The 25,834-nt window shown below is 63.4% G+C and overlaps 2 protein-coding genes across 6 annotated transcripts in view; one reads left to right on the forward strand and one right to left on the reverse strand.

Annotated features, from left to right (window-relative positions):
* The window catches only part of CCDC40 (coiled-coil domain 40 molecular ruler complex subunit), a 34,439-nt gene extending 18,789 nt beyond the window's left edge, over positions 1-15,650 (reverse strand). Inside the window, exons 1-7 of the mRNA XM_054593081.1 lie at positions 15,588-15,650; positions 14,120-14,209; positions 3,575-4,519; positions 2,322-2,442; positions 1,868-2,031; positions 1,162-1,245; positions 867-1,086 (exon numbers count right to left, since the gene is read on the reverse strand). Of these exons, the coding sequence (XP_054449056.1) occupies positions 867-1,086; positions 1,162-1,245; positions 1,868-2,031; positions 2,322-2,442; positions 3,575-4,519; positions 14,120-14,209; positions 15,588-15,650 (1,687 nt within the window). The remainder of the gene's footprint in view (positions 1-866; positions 1,087-1,161; positions 1,246-1,867; positions 2,032-2,321; positions 2,443-3,574; positions 4,520-14,119; positions 14,210-15,587) is intronic.
* TBC1D16 (TBC1 domain family member 16) overlaps positions 7,406-25,834 on the forward strand; it is a 59,313-nt gene continuing 40,884 nt past the window's right edge. For 4 of the 5 annotated variants that reach the window (XM_054593318.1, XM_054593320.1, XM_054593321.1 and 1 more), the window contains exons 1-3: positions 7,406-7,477; positions 19,005-19,244; positions 20,315-20,900. In XM_054593318.1, the coding sequence (XP_054449293.1) occupies positions 19,067-19,244; positions 20,315-20,900 (764 nt within the window). In that variant the 5' untranslated portion in view covers positions 7,406-7,477; positions 19,005-19,066. Of the gene's footprint in view, positions 7,478-10,042; positions 10,073-19,004; positions 19,245-20,314; positions 20,901-25,834 lie in introns of those variants that run through there. The other variant, XM_054593319.1, reaches the window with a different exon arrangement.

Raw genomic sequence — 25,834 nt, forward strand, 5'->3', positions numbered from 1 at the left:
ATCACACCTGGAGGGTGGACACGGCTCTTTACTGCTTCAGCGCGAATGTCGTGTTCTTCTCCTTCGGGCATTTTCGGTCACTTTGATGGCGATCGGTGCTCGATAAGTGAGCACTGCTCGGACGTCGCTGGGAAGCCTCTCCGGCTTCCCGGGGCCCACCAGGTTTCTTTCCCGCCACGCCTGGGACGGGCGCACCATTCGGTTCTCTTTCTCTTCCCAATTCTTTTAGGTCATTTCCCCCATTACAATAGAAACAGAGTTGTTACAGTTGGAAACATAAACAAGCACCAAGACTAAAATAACATGCAGCGGTTTGAGGGTGTGAGAAGTCGCTGCTCACTGCGACTTACGCGCCCCTGCACTGCACAAGGCATAGCTCTAGCAGTAACAGTGCAGGTAAGGAATCCCGGTTCTGCGGCCTCCTGTGGCCCAAAGCCGCCCGGCTTCCCAGCGTCAGCGGCTGCCTCCTTCCCGGCAGGGGCCCGGCTTGCTCCAGCCCGCGAAGGGCTCCACCTAGCGGCTGGCACAGTCCGCGCCCTGCGGTCAGGCACTTCCTAGCATTCTGGACACGCCCACCTTGGAGCTCTGGGCCCCGCGCCTCGCCGGCTTTCCCTCTGTGCGCCCCGCTGTGCAGGCTCCAGAGTGTGGTGCTTCCTAAGTAGCTGCCTTTTCAGACGTTTACGCATCCCTTTCCTAAGAAGGCGGGGCACGCGCAGGGATGCGCTTTTCTCCAAGTTCTGCAAAGGCACGTGGGGACGCCCGTAGGGGTCGCAATGGCGCACCGGGACGCAATGGCACGCGCTTGGAGCTGCGATGGCACGTGTGAAGGCCCTCGGGCCGCGAGGGGAGGTGGGGCCTCTACTTACGCTTTTTGCGCTCCTCATTGGCAGCCTTGCTGGTCCTCGAGTAGAGAGCGCGCGCGCGCTGCAGCTCCTGCTCCTGCTGCTGGCGGGCGCACGCGATGATGGAGTGGCGGTCGTGGCTCCTCTCCAGCTGCATCTGCAGGCTCGCCAGGTGCTGCTGGACCCCGTAGAGGTCCACCCCCAGCTCCTGCCGCTGGGCCTGGCTCCGCTTGGTGGCCACCCCCTGCGGCGGAGAGAGAAACCGGGTTAGGGGGACATGGGCACCGGGCTGGCGGCAGGCGGGGCGGTGTGTACGCACCAGCTCGCGAACCTCCAGCGTCAGCTTCTCTATCTGGCGGCGAAGGTAGCTTTTCAGGGTGGCCTGGAACCTCAGCATCAGGGGCTAGAACGAGGGCAGGGCGCTCGGGTGAGTCTCCTGGCCCCTCCCCGCGCCTCAGCCTCGACCTCGACGGCCCTCCCTGGGGTGTGGGTGAGGGGCTGAGCGGCCTCCCCGCTGGGTGCTCGCCACTTCTGCCCGGATCTTACTCTGGAAGCCACAAAGTAAAGGCACGAGAGGCCTCGTCACTGTGCGTTTTGGCAAAAGGACAGGGCAAGCTGGGGCCGGGGCCCTGACAGTGCTCGGGGCCAGTGGGGGCGCTGCTAGCTGGGCCCCTTTCCCGGCGCAGCCCCGCCCCTCCTGCAAGGCGGGAGCTCACGGCTCTGCAGACGGGTGTTTCCAGTCCGGCTTTGCCTTCCCTGCCTGCCCAAGGTGCTGCCCACCCCCCTGCCCACGGAATGAGGGGCCCCAAATGTCAGCGGTGCCACGGCTGAGAAAGGCCGATTTGGGATGTATGGGCCTGAATGGAGAATATGCTTCCCAAAGCAGAGTAACTGTTCCGGGAACAGGTGGTGCGGGGCCCCAGCATTGCGGTGACGGGGTGGCCCGTGGGGGCGGAGGGCAGAGGGAGGCCTCAGCGTCTCCAAGTCATTCTTCACCCGCACAGAACCAGGCAAGGTTTCCTTACGTGGCCTGGGTCCAAGACCACCAGCTGGGAGGCGTCGTCTTCTGCCTGGTCACTCCCCTCGGACTCCACTCGCTCCTCGCCCCCTTCCCCGGAGCGGGCTAAGTGCTGGATCCTGTCCAGGAAGGAGGGCGGGGACCCCTCCCCGGGGTGGGTGCCAGGCACCTCTGGGGGACAGCACACATCAGGGAGGCGTTAGCAGAGGCAGTTGGAAGACAAAGCTGGTGCCCACCCTCACGCACCCGAGGGGATTAGAAACAGCCCCCGGATGGGCGGGGGTTCGGAGCGCTGTTCACAGTGTCTCTTGTTCTCGGATCTTCTACTCCCGACTCGACAAGCTCCGTAGAAAGGGTCACATGCGCAAGCCGGGGAGGGAAAGCTGGCTTCTCGCTGACGGGGCGTCCCTGGCACAGAGGGGCTGGGAAGTGGCCTATCCTGAGGGCAGGGGACACGGTACCTGGCTCCGGGGTCAGGGACTGTGCGCTCGAGGACGTGGCGCTGCTCCGCCGGCTCCGCCCCCGGGGCCGCTGCGCCCCCGGAGCAGGTGCCTCCTGCTGCAGCTCCTCGACGGAGATTCTCTAGAACAGGAACAGCCAGGCCTGAGTCCAGGAGCGCGGGGTCAGTCTGGAAGGTCGCTGGATTCGGTTCATTGCAGTGCTCGAAGCTCAACCCGATCGTTTAAGGGAGAGGGAGCCGCCTGGGTGTGGGGGTTGTTTGGCTTGCCCTAACTGGAGGGAACGGTCACTGGTCTGACGCCTGGCCAGGACGGAGGCCTGGGCTGTGGGTTCGGTTCCAGTTGGGACGCATATGAGAGGCAACTGACCGATGTTTCCCTCCCTTTCTCCCTCCCTCCCCTTCTCTCTAAACATAAATAAATAAAACTTTTATAAAAAAGATCATTTGGGCCCTGGCTGGTGTCGCTCAGTGGATTAAGTATCACTTATAACCATAAGGCTTGATGAGGGCCCCACAAATGTCAGGTTATGTTTTTCTCCAAAGCTGCGGCCTCGGGCCCCGCAGAGCGGGGGGCCATTGAGGCTTCCTGGTTCAGGAGGGCGGCCTTGGAGCAAGAGCGGCCACGTGTCATGACCGCTGCGTGGCGCCGGCAGGGCAGGCCCCTCCGCCCCCGCTTCCTCCCCTGCACAACGGGGACAGCACCGGTGCCCGCTCCCCAGGGCTGTGGTCGGGATCCACCGAGACAAGGCCCAACAGGGACACAGCAGCGAGGGCGCGGTCATGGGCGGAGAGACATGCTGCATCTCTCTCGCCGCCCCCCCCAGCCCCCGCTTTCCTCTCAGAGCCATTCAGACCTAGACCTACAGGGGGCTCGCCTGAGGGGGGGTGCAGCCCGCACAGGGCGAGGGGGCGGGGTGCAGAGGCTACCCTTTCGGGGTGGGCATCGCAGCGATCCCTCTGCCTCCCTGGCCACGCGGGGAGCGCTCCGTGCCAGGCGCAGCTGACGGTTCCCGTGCCGGAGGGCGCGGATAAAGGGCGCCCGCGTGGTCACGGAGCGTCTGGCTCGACCGGCGGCTCAGAGACCGCACACCCGGACGCCCCCCATGCAGGGCGCCCGCCGCGGTGTTCCGAGGCGCTCGGCAGCTTCTCACGGGGGTCGCAGTGGCCCTTTGAGGTGTACCCCAAGTTCCTCCCGTAGGCGGCAAACCGCAGGGGCAGCAGCATGTTTGCAAAAACAGACCCTCGGCTACTCACCGAACTGCCTGCCCAGCGCCTGGCAGCGCCCTGGCCCCTCTGCTCCGAGTGGCCTGCTGCCTGTCGCGGGCCGGCGCCCCCGCCTCCGGGCTCCGAGGGACGGGCGGACTTTCCGTCCTCAAGCCTGGCCTCCCTCCTTGCTCTTTCGTACAGGGACCTGGAGTCATCTTCCTCTTCGGCCACGTCCCCAGGACTGGTGTAGATCACATCTGTAGAACTGACTCTCTCCTCAGAGGACGAGGTCTCCGTGTCAGAGTCCAGCTCCCCTTCGGACTCCAAGTCCTCTTTCATTTCCGCTTCCTCCTTGTTTTCAGCTCCCTCATGGGGAGCGACTACACCATAGGGCGCAACTTCCCCTTCGGGGGCGACTTCACCATAGGGCGCAACTTCCCCTTCGGGGGCGACTTCCCCTTCGGGGGCGACTTCTCCATAGGGTGTGACTTCCCCTTCGGGGGCTACTTCCCCTTCGGGGGCGACTTCCCCTTCAGGGGCGACTTCCCCTTCGGGGGCGACTTCTCCATAGGGTGCGACTTCCCCTTCGGGGCCGACTTCCCCTTCGGGGGCGACTTCTCCATAGGGTGCGACTTCCCCTTCGGGGGCGACTTCCCCTTCGGGGGCGACTTCCCCTTCGGGGGCGACTTCTCCATAGGGTGCGACTTCCCCTTCGGGGGCGACTTCCCCTTCGGGGGCGACTTCCCCTTCGGGTGCGACTTCCCCTTCGGGGGCGACTTCCCCTTCGGGTGCGACTTCCCCTTTGGGGGCGACTTCCCCTTCGGGGGTGACTTCTGCATCGAGTGCGATTTCCCCTTCAGGTGTGACTTCCCCTTCGGGGGCAACTTCCCCCTCGGATGCGACCTCCCCAAGGGTTGTGACCTCTTCAGAATGCTCTGTCGCATCAACAGCTTCTTCATCTTCCTGGTCACCGCTCTTCTCTGCTGTTGACACCTATGGCGATGTGGCAGGAAAAAAATCAGGGAATGATGTTATAAGGGGTCTGGTGATATTTTATTTTTGTTTTTTATTGTATTTTGTTGATTATGCTATTCTAGTTGTCCCAGTCTCCCCCCTCTGGACTTTTTATAATACTCTAATTATACTGATGAAGAAACGCCACCCACACACTTCTGAGCATCACTCAGGGATTATTTTGTGCTTTAACTTATCTGCGCTCTCTGTTTGTTGTTGCTGTTGTTGTTTTCTCTTTTTTTGTCATTATTTTGCATCTGTCGGTGCAGGGAACGACTTCTGACAGCTCGGGGCCCTCTGAGAGCAGCGTGCCCGCCCCCCCCCCCCCCCCCGCCCCGCCTGCTGACGCTGTGCAGCGGCGGAAGGAAGCGCGGCTCCCGGCAGCCCCGCGGCGTCTGTGCCCGGCAAGGTGCACCTTTCTGGAGCAAGAGCTAAACGTCTCTAATGCCCAGTAAACACACGCCCAGAACAGCCTGTGCTGCGGGGAGCGTTACCCTGCGGCCTTCGGCGTGCTGGTCCTCCCCGCCTGCTGGCGCTGAGAGTCCCTCCGGAGGAGGCCTGCGGGCAGAAAGAGAGGCAGCCGTCGGCACCGCTGCGCCGCGCCCGGCATTCCTCGCCTCTCGGGGAGTCCAGGGGATGTCTAGGCAGTTACTTGCAAATGATAGTGTTTGTCACTAACCCCCAGCACTGGATTGCGTGTGTCACGTGGTGCGAGGGCAGCGAAAGGGTGGCTCCACGAATGAATGAGAAATACAACTATTGAAACATTAATAGCACGCCAGGGAAGTCACCTGAAAGGTACTGGTGTCTGACAAACTAGGGGAAAGAAAGAGTGAGCCCTGGCTGGTGTGGCTCAGTGGATCGAGCACCGGCCTGTGAACCGAAAGGTCGCCGGTTCGGTTCCCACTCAGGGCACAGGCCTGGGTTGTGGGCCAGGCCTCCAGTTGGGGGCGTGCGAGAGGCAACCACACAAGGATGTTTCCCTCCCTCTCTTCCTCCCTCCCCTCCCCTCTCTCTAAGAATAAATAAATAAGATCTTTAAAAAAAAGAAAGACAAAGTAAGAGGACATTGCAGAAAAGGACAAACTCTACAAACTCTGGGTTGGATAGTACAAGAATACCCTGTTACAGACAAACTTTTTTTCTAATTAAAGACACCAGCTCATTATTTTTTTTAAAGTCAAACTAAAACAGAAATGTGTGACACAGACAATAAAAGCCCTGGTGACTTGTCCTCTCCTGGACGCAACCTGCAGCCACAGCAGGAGCCCGGAGGGCATGTTCGCGGGAAGGTTTGCCATGAACTGAAACGCTCGCGAAATCCGAGGCCACTCTGCGGACCACTGGGCGCTCAGACTTGCCACTTAACGTGACCCCGATTGCTCTGCCGGTCGGTGCTCCTGGCCCAGGCCCCCTTTTTCTTTTTAATGAAACAACACAGAAGTGCCTCCGGTTGAGGGCAAATTCTTTAAAGCGGTGTCAAGGCCTTTAGACGAAGCCTAAGCGACAGGGGCCTGGCGGCCGGCTCTCCCCGACTACCGGCTGCCTGTGCTCAGGTCGCTCGCCCCCGCTCGGGGGACCCCCAAGCCAGGGAGGGGGCGGGGTCGCCCTTCTGGGGGAGGGGAGGCTGGGCTGGGCTCCCGTGGCCACCGCGGGGCGGCCCCCCAGGACCCGCACCCCGCAGAGCCTCCGGCCCCCGGCGCCGGCCCCACAGCCGCGGCTGCCCAGCGCAGTGGTTGTCGTGGTTTCCGCCAGGCGCCCCGGTCGCGGTATTCGGGAGCGGAGCGCCCGGAGCCGGGGGAGAGCGAGCGCGTGTGGGAGAGGACAAAGGGCCGTGAGGACGGAGAAGGGGCGCGCAGGGGGGCGGGGGCGGGGGCGGGCGGGGGCGGGCCCGGGGCAGAGAGTGGGGCCGGAGGGGGCAAAGGCGGGAGAGAGCGGCGAGAGGGAAGGGGCGCCCCGGGGTTAAGGGGGGCTAAGGAAGGGGGAGCCGTGGGGGCCGCTCCGAGACCGCGGCCTCTGGACCCCGCTTACCCGCCGGCCCCGGCGCCTGGCTCCGCCATCGCCCGTTGCTAGGCGACGCCGTCAACATCCGGCCGCCCCGGGTCCCCGCGCGCGCCGTGGGTCGCCCGGGCGCGCGGCCTGGGGCCGTTTCTATGCGCTGGAAACCCCGGCCGTCTGACACGCAGATACGCCCGAGCGTGGGCACGGCTTCTCCCTCGCGCGCTCTGTCCGAGCGCTGCCCTGTCGGAGAGTCCGATGCCCCCCGGGGGCCGCTAAGTGCCCAGGGCGGCAGGCGGAGGTGGAGACGCGAGGAGCCTTGGAGCCGGCTGCGCCTTCGGGGGCCCGGGGGCCCCAGCCTGGGGCGCGGCCATCCACCTCCAGGCCTGGGGGTCTCGGCGCCCCCTCCGCAGGGTTCCTGCGAAGGATCCTCAGAGGAGAGGGGGCACGCTGAGGCCTGCGGCCTGCCGGGTGTCGGTCCCTCCCTCCCCCCCTCCCCCCAAATAGAAAACAAAACAAAACAAAGCGAAACATTCAGAGGCCGGAGGGCGAGGGCACACGTGGAATGTCCCAGGGACTCCGCCTTCACTCTGGGGAGGTCGGGGCTCGTGTCCGGGGCCGAGTCCAGGGCCTGGGACCTGGGCGGGCGGCGAGGCCCGAAATCGAGGCGGCTGGGGCCGGGGACCTGGGGCCAGAGGGCGAAGGCGACTGGGGCAGTGCCGGACTCGACGCCAGGTCCGGCCGGGGTCGGGGTCGGGCCTGGGGTCCGCCGAGGGCCCGGCTGGGCCGAGGGCGGGGACCGGGTTGGGCCGTAGGCGGGCCGGGGGCCGGGCCTTGCCGCGCGTCCCCGCCCCGCCGCGCCTCACTGGCGGCGGCGGCGGTGGCGGCGGCGGCGGCTCCCGGAGCCGGCGCGAATCCGGCCCCCGCTGTGGGATCCGGGTGGGTATTGGGGCCCGGCCTGGGGCCACGGGGGCGGGGTCCGAAGGGCCCGCGGGGGCCCGGGCGGCGGCGCCGCCTCGGCGGGGACGAGGTGGGCGCTCGCCGCGCGTGGGCCTGCAGCCGCGGGCCCGGGAGAGACCAGGGTCTGGCCGCAGCCTCAAGAGCGCAGGGCCCGAGCGGGGGCCGGGCGGCGCGCAGGCGCTCCGGATCGTGCGGGGCGCATTCGGGCGACCCCTTCCGCGGCGATCGGGGCGGCCCGGGCAGAGAGTGGGCCTAACCCGGGGACACTCGGTCCTCGCCTGTCTGGAGCGGGGGACCCGGGAACTTGCGGTCTTTGTCTGGCTGGGTGGTCGCAGCCCGGGAACGAGAAGTTGTAGGGGCCGCTGTTAGTGACCCAGCCCGCGGGAGAGCGCCCGCCGCCCCATGGCGCCGCGCTCTTGGCTTTCCCGGCTGCCGGCCGGGGGTCTGGCCACGGACCTCGTGTCAGGAAACTCACTTCCTTAGGCCGCGGCTCTTCCCCCTTGTTCTTTACTTTTAAAAAAGCGAGCAAGACAAAAGAATATAAACAAGGGCAAAGAGGAAAACAGGCCATTTAGGATTGCTCGTGTCACCGCGGGACCTTGCCAGAAGCCAGGGAATCTTGAGATCCTGTTATTCCCACGCGGGAAGTTGCTGTCATCTGTGGGGCAGGGTCTGGTTCAAATTCCGTTCAGAAATAGAGACGGTCAGGCCTGCTCACTTTCCTGGGGAGGAGTTTGTTTTGCTGTTTCCTCAAGTTTGCCTGCGGGGGGCGGGGAGGACCGGGGTGGGGGGGACACAGCGCGCCTGTGACTGGTCCCTCGGGTCTGTCTTCATCTCCTGAAGCCACTGATGCTTTATGTGGAAAGAAGAGGGAACCGGGTTTTAGAAAAGGCCGCGCCGTGGGCGCGTTTCACTAAAGGGCCAGACCAGAGGCGTGGATTCAAGGGTTCCATTCCAAGTCTGTCCTCCCGGGAGCAGGGGGAAGTTTCGGAAATCTGACTGTTAGGTTTTAGAAATCCCTCATTAGAAGCGTTGACACTGAATTGTTAAGCACTAAACCAGGAGAGCGTGTGCGGAAGGAGGGTCGTGCATGGAGGGGGGCCTTTCCCCGTCCCTGTGCTGTTGGTTGGGGCGCGGCGTGTGCCCCGCGCGGCCGCCATGTTCTCCCCGGCGCGGGTGGGCTCCCGGGTGTGTGGGAGAGAGCGGAGCCTCGGCGGGCGGCTGGGGAAAGCGCCTCGCGACGGGACCGCCCCGCCCTCCCGCAGTGACGGCTGCTGACGCTCATGCTTCAGTCCACTTAACCCGGGAAGCAAACCGTTCAAGTCCGCGCGGGCGCAAGCCCCTTTCACAGGCGGGGACGCCGAGGCTTAGGGAAGCCTGCCCCACCTTCACGCCTCTGGGACCCGGGGCCTTGGGCGCAGGGCGGTCCAGCGCCAAAAGCCCAGGGCGTCCCCCCGCGTCCCCCCATGAGCGGCCCCCATCGCTCACTGGGGCTCCCTCCCCGAGCGCCTTGTGCAGCCCGGCGCAGTCTGCCACGTGGCTCATTACAATGCCAGGGGCAGGGGACCAAGCCCACGTCACCGCTAGTGGCCAGGCAGCTGAGGAGACAGCCCGCGGCTTGCTCGGCTTGCCTCCGCCGTGCTGGCCTCTCTGCCTGCGTCCCGGGTAGCTCAGTGCCGTGGCCACAGTGTGGCCGGGGGTCGCAGCGTGGCCTCCGGAGCCGGCGTGGGGTCGGTACCAACCGTGGAGCCCAGTTCCGACCTGACGCGTGTGTGCCTTGTGTGCCTCTCTCTGCAAAATGGAAATAATACACCTGCCCCAAAGGCCTTTCACACTGACTGTCTAAAGCATCTATATAGTACCTGGCCTGCGCTCAGGGCTTGCTACTATTTATTAGTGTGGTTATTAATAGCCATGGTTTGCATGTCTCCTGTGTAACTAGAGGGGCAGAAACATCCTGGTTTTGTTTTTTGATTCTTTGTATGTGTGGTCCATCCAGTAGATAGCTCATCACAGGCAGAGACGGGATTTGTCATTTAGGTATATTTCCGCTCATTTTTGTAATTTCGCAGGGGGGGGCTGGGCCCCTGCTGGCCGTTCCAGGGAACAGGGCAACCAGGTTGCCTGGCAACAGAAATCTCAGTAGAGATTTCACCTTGTCTCCCCCAACCCAGCTGAGAGACCCAGATTTTTTCACAAGCTTGAATCCGCTTTTGTAGGATTAGCTACTTAGTTTCATAGAAGGCCAGGAGGAGTGGGCTTGAGAGGGAGACAAGTGCAGCGGCAGGGATGGGTTCTAGTGGTGTCCCTTGTATTGGACATTGTTCTGTTGTACTTTGCAGGCCCTTAGAAACATTGCAGGTCCTCAGAAACATTGTTTCATTCGATGTCATTTCATTGTAACATTGATTGGATGCTCTTGGAGCATAACTGGTGTTTACAGCAATTAGCTTTCAGTAAAATGAGTTTTGTTACAGGACAGTTCTCCAAGTCTCAGAGCCTAGCTGTGATGCTTAGCGAGGACGCACCGCATGCGTAGTCTGTGGACGAGCCCGGCGCACAGAAAAGACCGGGGTAGGACATTGCTCCCCATTCACTTCCGCGGTGGTTCTTTTTTATGCTATCAGCCACCTGTGCGCCCCCTGCAGGCCCCTGGTCTTACACCTCTCATAAATCTACTTTGACGAGCTGCCTGACAGCTGATATCTAACCTAAACGTGTGTAGCAGCCCTCAGAGGGGGAGAAGCCGGGCTCCAGGGAGGCTGAGTTCAGCATCCGCAGAAGTTCGCTCGGAGGCACAGCGGGAGGAAAGGGAGGGGAGACCCCAGGCCCGTCTTCCCCCGGGAGTGGCCGCCCTCCTCCGGCTGAGCCGCACGCTGCGGGTCCGTCCAGGGCTTTCAGGTGAGGTGTGGGATGCGTGACCCGCAGACCCACAGCCCCGCCCGACAGCAGCCGCCGCCGCCCTGTGGCGTGTCCTTTCTGCGCTGTCCCTGCACGGGTCACTGCGGAATCCACGGTCGCACGCGGCGCCTGCAGCCCGGCCCGCGCACGCTCGCACACGATCCTTGCTGAGTGACCCCGAGCTCAGTAGTTGGATAAATTGGCTGTGACGCTGGCATTCTGGAATTGGGACAAAGGGCATAGCTAGATGTCATCTGATGCCCCAGCGTTTCCATTTCTATCACCAAAATGCTTTCCTTAGGCAGCATTGAGGGGTGTCGCCACTGCCTGGCTCCGGTCGGGCTTCTGTTTCACGGGGCGGTGGCGGCCCCTTGACCTCAGACGGCGGAGCCTCTGTGTGGAAGCCGGCAGGTGCAGCGGGGAGGGCAGGCGCGCCCGGGCCTCTTTGGGGTCGGCAGGGGGTTTCCTGGCTGGATCCACACGTTTCCTTACCTTCGGCGTTTCGTCCTCCCTCGCCCCCGGTCCTGGCTCTTTAAAGCTGGTTTCGTCTCCCAGGCCCTGCTTCCTTGTTCTTCCAGGGGACATAGCACTTCAGTCGAAGCGACACCTGCCTCCGGCGGCCAGGTCCTCCCTCGCCCTCCTTTCTTTAACCGTCTTGTCCGGTTGCAGCCTCTCAAAGGCCCCTTTCTTACGGCGGTTGGTCCCAAGCCCCTGCCCCAGGGTTCATGCGTTCGTGTTGAACGCAAGGTGTCCTCGGTTCCACCCGAGGCCCGGCCCGGCCCCGCCCCGCAGCCCTGCCTGTCCCCTGCGCACCCCACGGCAGGCACCCCTCTCACCTGCAGCCACCTCACGCCTGACGCTGAACAGAGCTGAGAGGAGGGGTCCCCTCAGCGCTCAGGCATAGGGGAGACCCCATGTCCCCAGGCGGGGTGCCAGAGCTGGGCCGTCTGCAGGGTTCACGCCGCCGCGCCCTTGGATGCGAAGCTGGGGGCTCCCCAAAGACCACGGTGTCCGTGCCTCGTGTGCTGGGCCCTGGGAAGGGGGGCTGGGCCCCCGGGGCGTGTTCACAGCAGGTGTTTAGTGGGAGAGGAAGTGCCTGCAGGCGCGGGTCTGGCTCCCATTTAACTGGCACACGTACCTGGACTTTGCTGATCAGGCTTCGAGGGCAAAGCAGACGGACCGGTTTCTGCGGCCACGTGGCGGGAGCTCCCTGGAGCAGCCTGGCAGGGACAAGGCCGGGGAGCAGTCACCTGTGGACTTTGTTCCAGGACGTGTGCCCGTAGGTGCCCACCGCCCCACCCCCACCGCCCCGCCACCCCGCCCGCAGCACGCAGCTGTCCCGACGCACGTGGGCCACGTCCCTGAGGGGCGTGCTAACGGCTGACCGGTGACATCCTGGGTCGTGCTGCTGACCACTGTGTCCCAGCCCCGGACCCCGGGCTGGCGCGTGACAGGGGACAGCGCAGAGCAGCGAGCGCAAGAGTTTGGGGCTCCCTGGGGCTCTAGGCTGCCATGTCTGTGGTCTTTTTAGGAAGGTTCGGGAAGAGACATGGGCACCTCAGCTCCTGCTTGGGAAGTCCTCCCGGCCAGGAAACCAGGGCTCTGGGCCGAGGGGGCCTCAGGGCAGGCGCTGGCCTGTGAGCGCGCGGCGACCCCCGGTCCGGCCGGCGGCTCCTGCCGGGGGCGGGCTCAGCCTCTGCTGCCGCTTCCGGGCCGGCCCCCCTCAAGCTGCTCAGAGGGCTCTGAGGCTAGTGGGAGGGCGGGGAGAAGGGAAGACCTCCCCGAGGGATGTTGGCTCTAGACAGTGTCCTTGGTGTGGTGTGGGCAGCAGACAAATGGTCCCCAAAGTTGTCTGTGTCCTAATCCTGGGCACCTGGGACTATGGTAGGTTCTAGGGCACAGGAGTTAAGGTTGCCGATGGAATTCAGGTTGTTGGCCAGCTGACCTGGAGTGGCCTGGCGCCACCACAGGGTCCTTGAGAGGCCCCGCGGGCTGAGAGTCGGCCTCGGAGTGGCGCGCTGTGAGCGAGCGTGGACCGTCACCGCTGGCCCAGGAGGAGGAGGCATGCGGGCGATTCTTGAAGCCGGAAAGGGCCGAACGCAGACCCTCCCTTGGAGCCTTCGGGAGGGACCAGCCTACCAAAGGTGACAGCCACGCCCCAATTTCAGTGCCAGGGGGCCCAGTCGGACCTCAGGCCCGCGGAACTGTGAGATAATGACCTTCGTGCTGCTTCAGGCGCTGGGTTTGTGGTGGTTGGTTACGCAACCTGCTCCGCAGGGACAGAAGCACTTTCAGACGCAGCAGCGCGGGACTGGCGTGTCTTCTGAAGGGCGTCGTTTCGTAATCTGGGTTTTGTTCATCTCCGGCGTTTCGGGGGCTTTGTCTCTCCAACCAGCAGGGTTCTCTTTCCTCGGGTGTAAATCAGCAAATCTCGGGGCACGAATTTTGGGTAACAGATGTCTGAGTGTCACCGCCGAGTTACAAAAGGCTCGGCTGCCTCTGGGCCTAGGGTCAGTGCCTGCGTGGCCCCAAGATGGTGGCAGCAACGTGGGGTTAACAGCAGGCCCAGCGGCAGGCCCGTTCCAAGCAGGGCTGCAGAGTCAGCAGCCCGCGCCCCCCCATCCCCCCCGGCTCCCCCGCGGGGCGCCTCTGGGCTCCTGCTCCCCCTCCTCTGTGGCGGCCGCCCCTGCCCCCACCTCTCCCCCGGGACCAGACACGCCCCCTCCACAGCCCGACCTGTCAGGTGGCCAGGAGTTCGTGGTTCTAAAAGGTGCTCTGGTTCTTACGGTGGGGGGGGGGGCAGGTGAGGGGGAAGAGAGTCTCCCCAGCCGGGGGGTTTCTGCAGAGCGCGTTCGTCTTATGGGAGGAGGCCAAGGCGCCCCTTCCTTTCGGATTGCGTAACAGCCTGTTTTGCAAAAGCCTGGTCACTGGCTTGGCGTGGAGCAGCAGAAAGCGGAACCTGTGACCTCCCCCACATCGGACGATTCAAGTTCAGCACTGGCATTTTTACTTTATACCTTTCACATTGCCCACACCGGTGCCCGCCCCCTGTGCCAGCTGCCTGCCCGCTTGGCATCGTCATCCTTTCTGTCAACAAAAACAGGGCATCCGGACCCGGCCAAGATGGCATCCTGGTCAGCACAGCCGGGAAGGGGCTTTCAGAGGTGGCCTGGACTCAGGAGCTCCTCCTCTAAAAGCACAACACCGTGACGGGCTTGCCCGTCTTACAGTAAAAGTGCTAAGAACGCATTGGAGGGGAGTGAGTTTTTATCATTGCCGGAGACCTAGAGAGAGCTGTTCGTCCGCCTTCAGGTTTGGGGGGGGATTTGTGACGTTGGCACCAAGCCCTGTGAGCATCTCAGGCTGCTCTGTTGATTCCAATTAGACCTGCGTCCTTACGAGAGATTGGGGGCGGGGGCGGTAGCTCTTCCTGGCCGCTGGCTTCGCTCCGTTCCCTTTTGGCCATTAGCTGATTTTGGGTCTTAGCGTCTCTGCCGCTGGCATTTAAGGTTGTGCAGGGTGGGCTCCGCCCTAACTACTTGTGTGATCGGAGAATAGGTCGCTTGGTTCCCCGGGACCCCTGAGCCCGCCCCCGATTAGACAAGCCCATGCCAGGCCCCGGGAGCCGCAGCCCAGGAACCCGAGGCCAGGGGGTCCCCCCGGGGCGTCTCTGCGACGCGGTGCCCGGCCGCGCCTTCAACGCCTCATCCAAGGACTCACTGGGCTGTCCGCTCCCACTGCTCCCAGTGACAGGTGGGTTGCAGAGCAAGAGCAGACCTCTGCAGCCCCGGATCCACCCAGCAGCTGCCGCTAATCCTGTTTAACATCCGGCTGGTGACCGTGTCCGTCTGGGAGAGGGAGTATCTCCTAAGCAGCCTGTCTGCTGGGAGCAGCCCCCGTCGGGGCGGGGAGGGGCCTGCCTCCTGTCGGAGCCCCGCCCCCACCTGCCTTCCTCGAGCAGGACTGGGTCCCAGTCTCCTCCCGGGATCCAGTCGCCTGGGAGGCCCTCCCCAGACCTGCAGGGTCAGCAGTCCAGGCTGTGCCCTCTGAGGTCCTTAAAGCCCCTGGTTCGGGGAAGCAGCGTGTCGCGGCCTTCAGCTCACAGCTGTCCCAGGGCTGGGCCCTGCCGGGCCTCTCGTAGCCACCACAGCCCCTGGCGGGCGTCCTGAGCTGGGGCGGGAGGGCCTCCTGCTCGCCCAGGTCAGGCTCTGGCCCAGCTCTGCTCTGGGACCTTATCCCTCCTCCCCTCTGACAGCATGTGTTGGGGGGTGGGGGGGCTGAGCTCAGATTTAGATGTACCAGCTGGAGGGTAGAGCTGCCAAGTTAGGACGCCGCCAGCTTGCATTGTGGGAGCTGAGTGGAATTTCACACTGAGCGCGGAGCCCTCGGCCGTGCCGCCACGTGTGTGTGCCCCCGGCGCCTCCCACCGGGGGGGCGGCAATCCCAGGACACGAGGCTGTGGTTGTGTGCCGGGCGCTGGGAGAGGCGCTCACTGTGGAGCTTGGTGGCTCTGGCCCCACGAGGTCACGCGGAGAAGAGGCTGTTGTCCCTTCTGGCCTGGGCGGCCGGGAGGAAGCCTGGCAGGACCGCTGAGCGTGCGGGACCGCGGGCCTTGCTTCTGCGTAGCTCAGGGCCAGCTCTTTAAGTCAAAAAATGTTTAATCCTCACCCGAGGATGTGTTTACTGATTTTAGAGAGAGGAAGGGAGAGGGAGAAAGCGAGAGACACCTCGGTGGGAGAGGGAAACATCCATCGGTGCCTCTCGTAGGCAGGGGAGGGGGGAGTTGGGGGGGTGGTCAAACCCGCAGCCAAGGCACGCCCTCTGACCTTGAGTTGGACCGCCGCCCTCTGGTTGGTGTGCGGATGACGGGCCAACCCACCGACCCCCCTCGGGGCAGCAGGCCGGCTCTTCAGACAGAGGCAAAACGCGGCTGGAAGGGGATTCCGGGCGGAGATGGCTGCAGGGGCGGGGCGGGGCGGGGGCAGGAAGGCCTGTCTGCGGAGCTAGCTCAGGGCTCACTCCGGTGGTCCTGTGAGGAGCCTGGGGCGGCTGGGCCCCCAAACGACTGGGCAGGCTCCCGCTCCCGTGAGATCGGGGGCCCCAGAAGCGTCGGAGGCTCCCGGCGGGCGGGGGACTGGGGGGGGCGGGGGCTAAATGACCTCACCTCCTACTTCTCGCTGAGACACACCTGCAGCAGGTTGTTCTCAGGGGAGCGTGTCGACCGTGTGAGGTCATGGGGTAACACGTCCATCACGGGTGCGATGTGGGAGAGGCCGAGAGGGTGTGCCCAACGCTCGGGCCAGGCCCCGCCGGTCTCTGGGTCGCAGTTGACGGCCCCCTGCTTTTGAAATCTCCTTTAAGCGTTCCACAGCAAGCCTCCGGTGCTACCGATCTGTGACTGATGCCCATTCCCGTCTGACAGGAAGCTGGGCACACACACAAGCCCATGAAACACTCGAGCTGGCGGACGCTGCCGTTGAGACGGACGGCCTTTGCGGAGCAACGTGCCCTTTGAATGAGGACTTGTGAAATTTCCAATGTCCTTCACGGAACACTGAAATAATAGGAAGATATAAACCAATGGTAAATGGATCTTGGCTTGGGAAGGATGATAGAAAATATAAAAGTAATAAAAAGTAAATCATCAGGGAAAATTACCATCAATTTCACTTCGTAGACGTTTAAGACGTACTTGAAGGAGATACTACAGTCAAAAGGCCAACGGTGAATTTGGGAAGTGCAGGAGCGACCGGAGCAGAGGTTAAGACCTCTGCTGCGGGAAGAGTTTTCGCGTCTCAGCAGCGGACCCGTGCCCCAGCAGAAGCGTCGGCAGGGCTCGCCAGCAAGCAAGGCCCGGATGCACACGGATGTCCAGTGAGCACCGGACAACGCCGTTGCGTGAATCAACCATCAGAAAACATTTTCGGTGACCGAACTGGCCAAGGTTCAAGCCTCTGATGATGCCGGCCCCTTGGGAAATCCACTGGGCGCTCTGTCGGGGGCCCCGGGTACCCACCCACGGCAGTTATTTCCACAGCTTCCGGAAATAACCCCGGGGCGGTAGAGGGACATGGATGGAGGTCTGTGTGTAACAGTGGAGAGGCTATTCGTGGCACAGCCACCGTTTGGAAAGCAGATGCAGGCCAGTGGAAGCATGGCGTGCCCCCGTCTTGCACGCTCGGCGGTGATAATGGCTGCACTTGGTATTTTTAACCTGGTGCTAACGTGGGGCGCTCGTGTTCCGTGGCTGCCGGACAAAGCGCTGCAGGCCGGGCAGCTTCGACATCAGGGATCCATGGCCCCGAAGATCCGGAGGCCAGCAGTTGGAGACCACGGTGCGGGCAGCGCTGGGTCCCACTGAGGCTGGGAGCAAGGACCTGCTCCAGGGCCCGCCCTCGGCTTGTAGGCGGCTTGTAGGCAGCCTGTAAGCGGCCGGCTTTGCGTCCCTGCGCGTAGGTGTCTGTCTCCAGGCTTCTTCTTTTGAAAGGGTGCCAGTCGCGTGGGATGCGGGCCTGCCCTCAGGACCTAACTCTAACTCGATCACCCCCGGGACAACCGGTCTCCAATAAGGTCACGCTGGGAGGGCCTGGGGGTCAGCACTTCCACATGGGAATTTGGGGCGGTGGACACACTTCAGCCTGAACACCTGAGAACTGTGTCCTTGCCCAAGGATATGTTTATTGATTTGAGAGAAACATTAATCAGTTGCCTCCAGTACGCGCCCTTTCTGGGGCTCAAACCTACAGCCTAGGTACACACCCTGACCAGGACTTGAACCTGCAGCCTTCTGGTGTACAGGACAACACTCCAAACAACTGAGCCGCCGCCAGGGCCGGATGGCGTATTTTTGAGATGAGTAAGAGCGAGTGTGGCAGAAACCCAGTGAGCGGTGTTTCTTGTTTGTTTTTTAGGAAAGGCACAGAAGGGGGCAGAAAATACACAAATATTTTTGGATTGTGTGATTGCAGGGATATGTGGTCTTTTTTTAGACTCCTAAGCACATTTCATATTTTTTTGAAAAAAGCTTTAAAAACTAGGTCAAGGATTCTCCACTTCTAAAGAGGCCAGAGGTTTGGGGCCCAGGTTCAATTTGGATGAAATAGGCTCCCAGACGAACAAGTGCATTTTAAAAATAGAGGGGAATTATCTGATGAAAGTAGGTACTTGTGGCTCCTGGTTCGCAGACCTGCCCCAGTGTCCCCGGAGGTGCGCAGTCACCTAGAACCGCCCGCTGGAGCCGGGTGGGGGCAGCTGGGGCCCTCCCGTCGCAGGACAGGGCACTCGGTCCGCGGGTGTCCGATCGCCGAGCGGCTTCGGGTGCCCCTCGCCCCTCACCTGGTTTGCAACACAGCGCTTCTGGGATGTGACTTCCAGAGCTGGGGGAGGGTCACGTCTGACGATGTATTGGAACCGCCACAATGCGAGCACTTGCGTTTGGGAGCTGCCTTCAGACCTTCCAGCACATTCTTTTGATTATCCTCAGTGATGGCAAAGCATCTTCACTTAAAGAGGCTGCAGTTCGGGGAGCCAGCAGAGGCTGTGTGCAGCCCCTCATGGAGATGAAGCCGAGTGATGCTGTTGGAGGCTCCACGGAGGCGGACCCGCCACCCCACAGGCTGCCGCCGGCCCCTGGGCACGTGGAACGTGGCCGCTCAGGGCCGAGGCGTCTTACGTGCAAAACACATGCCAGACTCTGGGCACTTAACGAATGGGAAATAGCTCATCAGAAATTTTTTGGTATCGATTACATGCCGTAATGACACTCTCAGGGATGCAGCGGGTTATTTAAAAATAAAATTCATGTCTCTCATTTCTTTTCACTTCTTACGAATGTGGCCGGCAGGAGGCTGGCAGCTGCTCCCGTGGCCCGCGCTGTGGTTCTGCGGGCCCGTGCGGCCCGTGAGGGGGCACCCGTGGCTTGTTAACCGACCCTGGGGCACTTGACCAATCCTCGAATTTCAAAAATATTCCCGACAATGGGATTATCACTAAAAGAAGGATGTAGCTTTTCCAGATGGTTCGTTGGAAGGACAACATGTATTTCGAGGTGCGATTTTTTAAAAAGTTTCAGGATGTGGCTGTCCCGTGTGCCAGCGTGGCTTGCGGCGTGCCGGGGGTGGGACGAGGGCAGCCGGGCCCGCCGACGAGGTCCGCGCGGCCAGCGGGGGGCCGCGGCTGGGCTTGGGGCAGCGAGCGATCGCAGCGTGCGGATGTTGAATCGCAGCGTTACACGCCTGAAACTCCCGGACTAGCGGGTGCCAAGTGCACCTCAATAAAAAAATTTAAAGAAAAAAACAGGTGAGGGAGAGACACCCTCGGCCTGGAGCTGCCAGGGAGGCTCCCGGAGAGGGGCCGGTGGTGACTGGGTTCGAGAGCAATAGACCCGCCCCACGCGCCCAGAAGGTGGTTAAGGTTAAGCCAGGGGCCAGCTGCTTTGTCCCCAGGGGACATGTGCAATACGTCCACCGCGCCTGGGCTGAGACCTGCTCAGTAGCTGAACCAGCACCCGTTTGGGGCTGGCCGGTGGGAGGCAGGACACGCCCTAGGGACGCGAGCCGAGTCCCTGGCCTCTGGCCCAGACGCATTGCCTCTATCCCCCTCCCAGGCAGGTGCGGACGAGCCCCGCCTGGGCCCCAGTGCGCGGAGGATGGGAACACCCCCCCGGCAATGTCTCTGGGCCGCCTCCTCCGCCGGGCCTCCTCCAAAGCCTCGGACCTCCTGACCCTCACCCCGGGTGGCGGCAGCGGGTCCCCCTCCGTCCTGGATGGCGAGATCATCTACTCCAAGAACAACGTCTGCGTACACCCGCCGGAGGGGCTGCAGGGGCTGGGCGAGCACCACCCAGGTGAGCCCCGCCCGGGGAGGGGGAGGGGCCGGAGCCCCAGGCCTGGGGGAGCGGGGGACACGGCCCGCGGCGAGCTCCCTAACCAACCAGCCCAGCATCAGAGGCTCCAGCCTCCCTTCCCCATTTGCCCTTGCCTTGACCCCGTGGCCACCTGACCAGGGACCGGGCAACTCTGGGGGTGTCTGAAGGGGCTACATGTTCTGGGTATAAAACAGGAGGAACAGCGTGGCCCTCGGAGAGCCCGTGGTTTAGTCCCGACATGATGGAAGGTGGTGGGATGGGGCGACCGAGGTCCTCTGTCCCAAAGCCACGTGGCCTGAGTGTGGACACCCTTGGCCTCCTGGCTGCACCCCTTCTGCACAGCTGGGTATAGCCCCAAGCCCTTCCGGAACGGGAGCCACGCGTGGGGCCAGAGCCCTGAGGGATGGAGGGGCCAGCTCCTGCCCCGGCGACTTTTCAGAGCAGAGACTCGGAGGCCGGGGGACCTGTGCTAAAGGCCTGGGAATCAGGATGCCCCCAAGTGGCAGGTACAGGTACTGCCACAGAAATGCCCCGGTCCCCCCAGACTGAGCGTTCAGGAGCCCGGAAAGCCCACCCACTCGCTGCCAGCCTCAGAGAAACTGCCCTTTGTCAGCGACCCCGTGCGCGACACGGGCAGCCGGCCTCTTCTGGCGAAACGCTGCATTGTGGAGAAAAACACCAGGAGAGCCGCTGCGTCTGGGAAAGGCCCGCACGCCAGCCACCCCTCTCGGAACTGTTTTTGCAGCCTGCGCCCCCTGAACAGCGCTGTGACGCTGTGGGCCTGGTCCCCGGGCGCTGACCGACCCCAGGCAGGGGACAGGGCAGGGCTCTGAATGCGCGAGGCTCCCACGCCTGGAAAAGCAGGCGACAGGCCGTGGCTCAGCCCGGCGCTCCGGACCCGCTCAGTGTGTGGGCTCAGCAACGCCCACCGCTCCCGCCCTTCCCTTCTTCCCAAGCCCGACTGTCCCCGCATGTTCCACGTGGGGCCAGGCATGTCTGAAGCCCCCTGCGTGCGCGGCCCTCCCTGACCGCTGTCCTCCCCCTCGCAGGCTACCTGTGCTTGTACATGGAGAAGGATGAGCTGCTGGGGACCACCCTCATTCTCGCCTGGGTCCCCAACTCTCGGATCCAGAGGCAGGACGAAGAGGCGCTGCGCTACATCACCCCCGAGAGCTCCCCCGTGCGCAAGGCGCCCCGTCTGCGGGGCCGGCGCACCCAGAGCTCGGGCGCCCCCCACCCGACCTCCCCCACAGAGCCAAGGCCCACCCTGACCCCCAGGGACGAGGACGTCCTGGGGGTGGCCCAGAGCCTCCGGGATGCCGTGCACGTCAGCCCTTCACCCGAGGACGGGGAGAAGCTGGCCCGGGGCCTGGGGATGGACGGCCCGCAGCCGGCCCACAGCGACTCCGGGATCTTGTCCGCGGTCAGTTCGCAGGATGGCACCGAGGAGGGGCGGGAGCCGCGGCCTGAGGCCGGCGAGGAGGAGGGCTCCCTGGAGCTGTCGGCGGAGGGCGTGAGCCGGGACAGCTCCTTCGACTCGGACTCAGACGCCTTCTCCTCCCCCTTCTGCCTGTCGCCCGTCAGCGCCGCCCTGGCCGAGAGCAGCGGCTCCGTGTTCCTGGAGAGCGAGAGCGGGTGAGTTCCCGTTCGGGTCCTGGGCTCTCTGACCGGCCGTGCCGGGGACCGTCGCATGTGTGGCCGCCGGCTCTGCTCCCTGAGCAATGAGGACGCCTGCGTCCCGTCCTGCCTCTGCTGCAGATGCCACTGTCCCCGCGCCAGGGCTGTGGCGTTGGGGTCCTGTCACTTTATGCCTCCCGGGGGTATTGCGCCTTTAGTGGCCTGATAGGGGGTGGTTGTCACAGCCACCAGCCAGTGTCCCTAGGGTCCTCAGCGCCCCACAGAGGCGGCTGTGCCCAGGCACGCGAATAGCGGGCTGGTGCTACCCTAGCAGAGCCAGGGCCGCCTCCCCGTGGCCTGGCCGTGGTCCTTGCTGTCCCAGGTTTCTAGGCCAACGGCGGTGGCAGTGACAGCAAGCCCTGACATAGGTCTGTCGGGAGGGCACGGACGGCCCCAGGTGTGCGCTCACGACCACCCCAAACCCTACGAGGGAGGTCCGGATGTCGCCCCCTGTGGGCAGGGAGTGGAAGTAAGGCCCAGGAAGGCCACCTGGCCCCGAACGCTAGCCAGGCTGGATTCCCGCCCAGCTGGGTGCACGCCAGACTCGGAGCCCACGCAGTCCCTGGGGGTCCCCATCAGCCCAGCAGCCGAGGGCAGGGTGTAGGGACACAGAACGCTTTGCCGGCCTCAGCGAGAAGGAATTTGAGATGGATTCTTCTGATATCAAATCCTCAGTTAATGGTGGTTCATTAAAGCCCAAGGGTGAGCTGATAACATTTGTCCCAAGTACTGAAGCATTCACGTAAAAGGGGCAGCCAGCTGTGACCCAGAAGTCAGGGTGCCCGATGGGGCTCGCGGGCTGTGGGGCGTTTCCAGCCGAGAACCAGGCCGCCAGTGAAACAAGCCCCTGCCTGGGTCCTGCCCGTGAGCCTCAGAGCTCCCCTGGTGGCACCACCTGACCAGCGCTGCCATACCTGTGGGTGTCCCGCACCCTCCGGGGCCAGGCAGAGGGACAGAGGCCCGAGCTCTTGTCTTCACTGTACCCCGCAGAGGCGGCAGGCCTGGCTGTCGGCCCCGTGGCCGAGGACATAGCGGCAGAACCAGAACCAGCGCCTGGCCTGCTTGGCTCCCGGTTCAGCAGCCCGACTGCCCAAGGGGTTTGGATTTGAGAACTAGGGGCCGAGGGGAGGGCGGTGCATGAGGCTGGGCCAGCTCCCTACCTTCTTGGAGCCTCTTGTCTCCTCGTTCGTGAGGCGGGATGGCAAATGTCCGTGTTAGGGGTGCCCCCTGAGAACCCACTGCTGGGCCCTCCCCTCTCTCGCGCTTGGTGGTTCTCCGCGCCAGCCGCCTGAGAGCCCCCAGGCACCTGTGGACGGTCCAGAGCCCGGGCAATTCCGGGGACCGTGGTTCCCACCGGGGCTGTCCTGCCCCAGGGGACATGTGGCGATGTCCAGAGGCATTTCGGTCACACCCGAGGATGGTGTGCTCTTGGCTGCCAGGAGAGGCTACGGATCCCGCCGAACACCCGGCCCACTGTGCGCCGGCGTCCCCGGCGGAGTGATCCGTCCCCCCGGCGGAGTGATCCGGCTCGAGCCCATGGTGCTGAGGCTGAGCACTTCCTAGAGGTGCTGGAGGCCTCAGACAGACGTGGGCCCTGGACGGGCGACATCGTCTTGGTTCGATTGTCATAAAATACACACAAGTTTGCTGACGTCACCATTTTAAACTGTACAATTCAGTGGCACTTAGCGCCTTCACAGGGTTGCGTACCGCCACCTCCAGCCAGTTCCAGTACAAAAGGCAGCCCTGTGCCCGCCCAGTGACCCCCACCTCCCTCCCCAGCCCTAGGCCCCGCCAGTGTCCTTCGCCTCCGGATGTGCCCGTTCCAGACACTTTGCTATCCGTGGGATCACGCAGCACGGGGCCTTCCGTGTCTGACTCCTTTTACGCGGCACCACGCCCGCAGGGTCCGTCCACGTCGCGCGTGGACCAGGGCTCCCTTTTCCCTGCTGGCTGGTATTCCACCGGCTTTGACCAGTAGCTGGATCGGGGCCCCCGTTCTGCACCGCCTGCCGACTCCTAAGCTGCCGCTGGGTGGCGTCCCTCGGGCGCGGGCCCGCCTGCCCTCGCCAAGCCCCTCCGGCCACCACGCTTTGGCAACCCTCTCTCTGCCTTCCAGATCTGCGCCACGCAGCCTGGTTCAGGGGTCGCCGGTCTGCGCAGAACCGCCCAGCAGCCGGTGCTCGCGCTCGCGTGGTGGGCGGGCACATACACGGGGAGGACCCCGTCGCGTCCGACCCAGGAGCGCCTTGCAGCCGCCCTTCTGGCCAGCTCGGCGCACCAGACCCCGCCCCGCCGCGCCGGCAGGTGGTGGAGCTTTCGGAAAACGCAGATGGGGGTTCATAAAGGGGCGGGGGCGCGGCCTGGGGCCTGCTTTGTCTCGCGGAGGCTTTAGTGGGAGCCAGGTTTGGGCACTGGGTGGGCCGCGCAGCCCACTGCTTCTATATCTCCCGCCGCGTTGCAGACCCTCTGCTGCCCCCTCACCCCCTGCAGCGCCCACGCGGTGATGGGATTGGAGACCCTCGGCTAAAGGGCCAGCGGTCCTTGGCACCGCAAGGCAGAGGTTCCCAACCCACGCTGTTCATGGGGACACCTGGGCAGCCTGTGAACCCTGAGGCCTGGACCAAGCCCAGACCAATGGAACCAGGGTTGCCGGGGGTAGGTCCCAGGGAAGGGCAATGTCTGGGCCCCCGGGGGTTCCCAGGGTTCAGGCCGGGCAGGAGCTCTGCTGTGAGGGGTGCCAAAGAGAGGGAGGCAGGAGCGGCAGAGAGGGCATCTGGCCTGAGGTCCTGGCCTGCAGGCATCTGGCCAGGTCAGACCCCCGTCAAGGGGACTGGCTTTCAGGACAAGCGTGAGCCTAAACCTGCTCCCCAGAATGAAGTCTCCTCATTTAACTGGGAGTTGGGTCCCCAAGAGGGGATGAAGGCAGGCTGGCTCACGGGACCCCTCTAGTGGCAGAACCAAAGAACTGCACATGGAGGCTGGGCGTGTGGCCGGGGATGGGTGAGGAAGAGCAGCCCCCACTGAGGGGGCTCCCCACAACGCTTCGCCAAGTGGCAGGTAGGCTGAGTGTTTAAAGAGGACGCTGCCGTTCCTGTGCCACCTGTGGGGTGCAGCCGGCAGGGCCTGCTTCCCTGATGGCAAGGCTACTTGCCTTCCCAGCCCCCGACACCGTGACCGCCCAACATCCTTGACCCAATGCCAGCTCAGAGCCTCCTGGGATGGTGGACGAGGGGACCTCGGTGTCACCGCGTCTCCCCCACGGGGGGCTGAGCTCTGCCCTCTGGGTTGGCTTCTGCGGCTCCCAGCCCCGCACCCCGTGAGGTCAGAAATCAGGCTCCGAGTTGGGGTGAAGGGGAGTGGGACCACCAGGTGAGATCAGTGGCCAGCACGTCATTCGTTTCTGTCCTGAGAGGCACCTGGTCCGGTCTCATGGGCCAGCCGGGCGAGGCGGTGACAGAACAGGACCCCCGTTCCCGGGGTCGACGCCGTGTGGACCGCCACGCGCCTGGTGGCCGGCCTGGCTCCTCCCGGCTGAACCAAAGCGTCTCCTGTGGAGCGCGCCCTCAGACGCAGCGTGAGTTGCAGACGTGAAACGCACTTGCGTGAAGATGTTCGCTGCGGTGTTCTTTATAAAGGAGACAGAAAAGACTAAAATGTCCACTGCAGAGAAGGAGATAAATGAATTGTGATGCATCTCTTAGAACAGGGTTTTAACTGGGGTCCTGTGCCCCTGAATCTCATGCCGCTTTTTGAATGTGCACTCTGGGGCCTGCATTTTTCTGAGGAGGGGCCACCCTCTGACTTCCTGAAGAGCCTGTGCCCCCCGAACCCCGCCACTGGCAAAGGTTCAGAAACTCGGTGCAGCCCAATGGAAGAGTGTGCAGGGTTTATAGACTATACGGTCACATGGAAACTCATAATCTATCAAAACCAGAGCAGGGAGTGAATTACATGCACATTTTGATTAAAATCTATGGAGAGGCCCCACGCATGGACGAGGCAGCCCAGGGCGGCCCTGCCCCCCAACACTTGGTTCCCGGGCGGAGATATTCCAGGTTTGGCCATCCAAGGCGTGGCTGCTGGCTTCCTGCCGCCCGGGAGCCGTAACTAATGTGACCAAGACACTGAATTGTAAATTTTGCAGAATATTGATGAATACAGATTTGAATAGTACGTGGGACCACGGTATTGGATGGCAGAGGCTGAGAGACGGACAGGCCAATAGATTAGGATCACGTAATTTTGAGTAATTGTTTTCTCCATTTTCAAAAATGGTGCGCTGTCATTCCACGAATCTTGCGGTGAAACCGCACTTTCAGCGTAACTAGCCGGGTGGTCCCTGCACGGTGCGCCCGGGCTCCCCGCCCCCCAGCTGCTTGCACACTTGTTCATGAAATAGCCCCCTGGGGCTATGTGAGGTCCTTCCAAGGAAACTGATGCTAATGACCTGCCACCCTCAGTCCCCAGAGCTTGTTCTCGCTGTCTCCACCCCCAGGGGGAATGTGTGCTCGTTTCCTCTCCCAGTAGCCTCTTGCCGCTCTCCCGCCCACCCCCGTGCCTTCTCCAGGCGGTGGAAGGCGGTGGAGGGCGGTGGCGTGCGGGTGACCGAGCAGGCTGGGCGCCTTGCCGCGCGGGGTCTCCGTGGCTTCCTTGGGGCAGTAGCCCAGCCAGCGCGGACGCGGGCCGGGAGGGCCAGGCGCTCCGGCCCCGGGGTCCTGCGCGGGCGCCCACCTGCCTGCCCAGTCTCCTGTGTCAGCCCTCCCCGGGGGCCCCGGGAGTCCCCGCCGCACCCCCTCCGCGGCACAAGCCCTGCCGCTCTCCCGCGGCGCCTTGTACAGCTCTATCCTGCACTGTTGCTCGTCGGTGAGACACACGCGTCGTCACTCTGC

This window comes from Pteronotus mesoamericanus, unplaced genomic scaffold (assembly GCF_021234165.1).
Source record: "Pteronotus mesoamericanus isolate MK-2021 breed Mesoamerican mustached bat unplaced genomic scaffold, CSHL_Meso_final scaffold_408, whole genome shotgun sequence".
Lineage (NCBI taxonomy): Eukaryota > Metazoa > Chordata > Mammalia > Chiroptera > Mormoopidae > Pteronotus > Pteronotus mesoamericanus.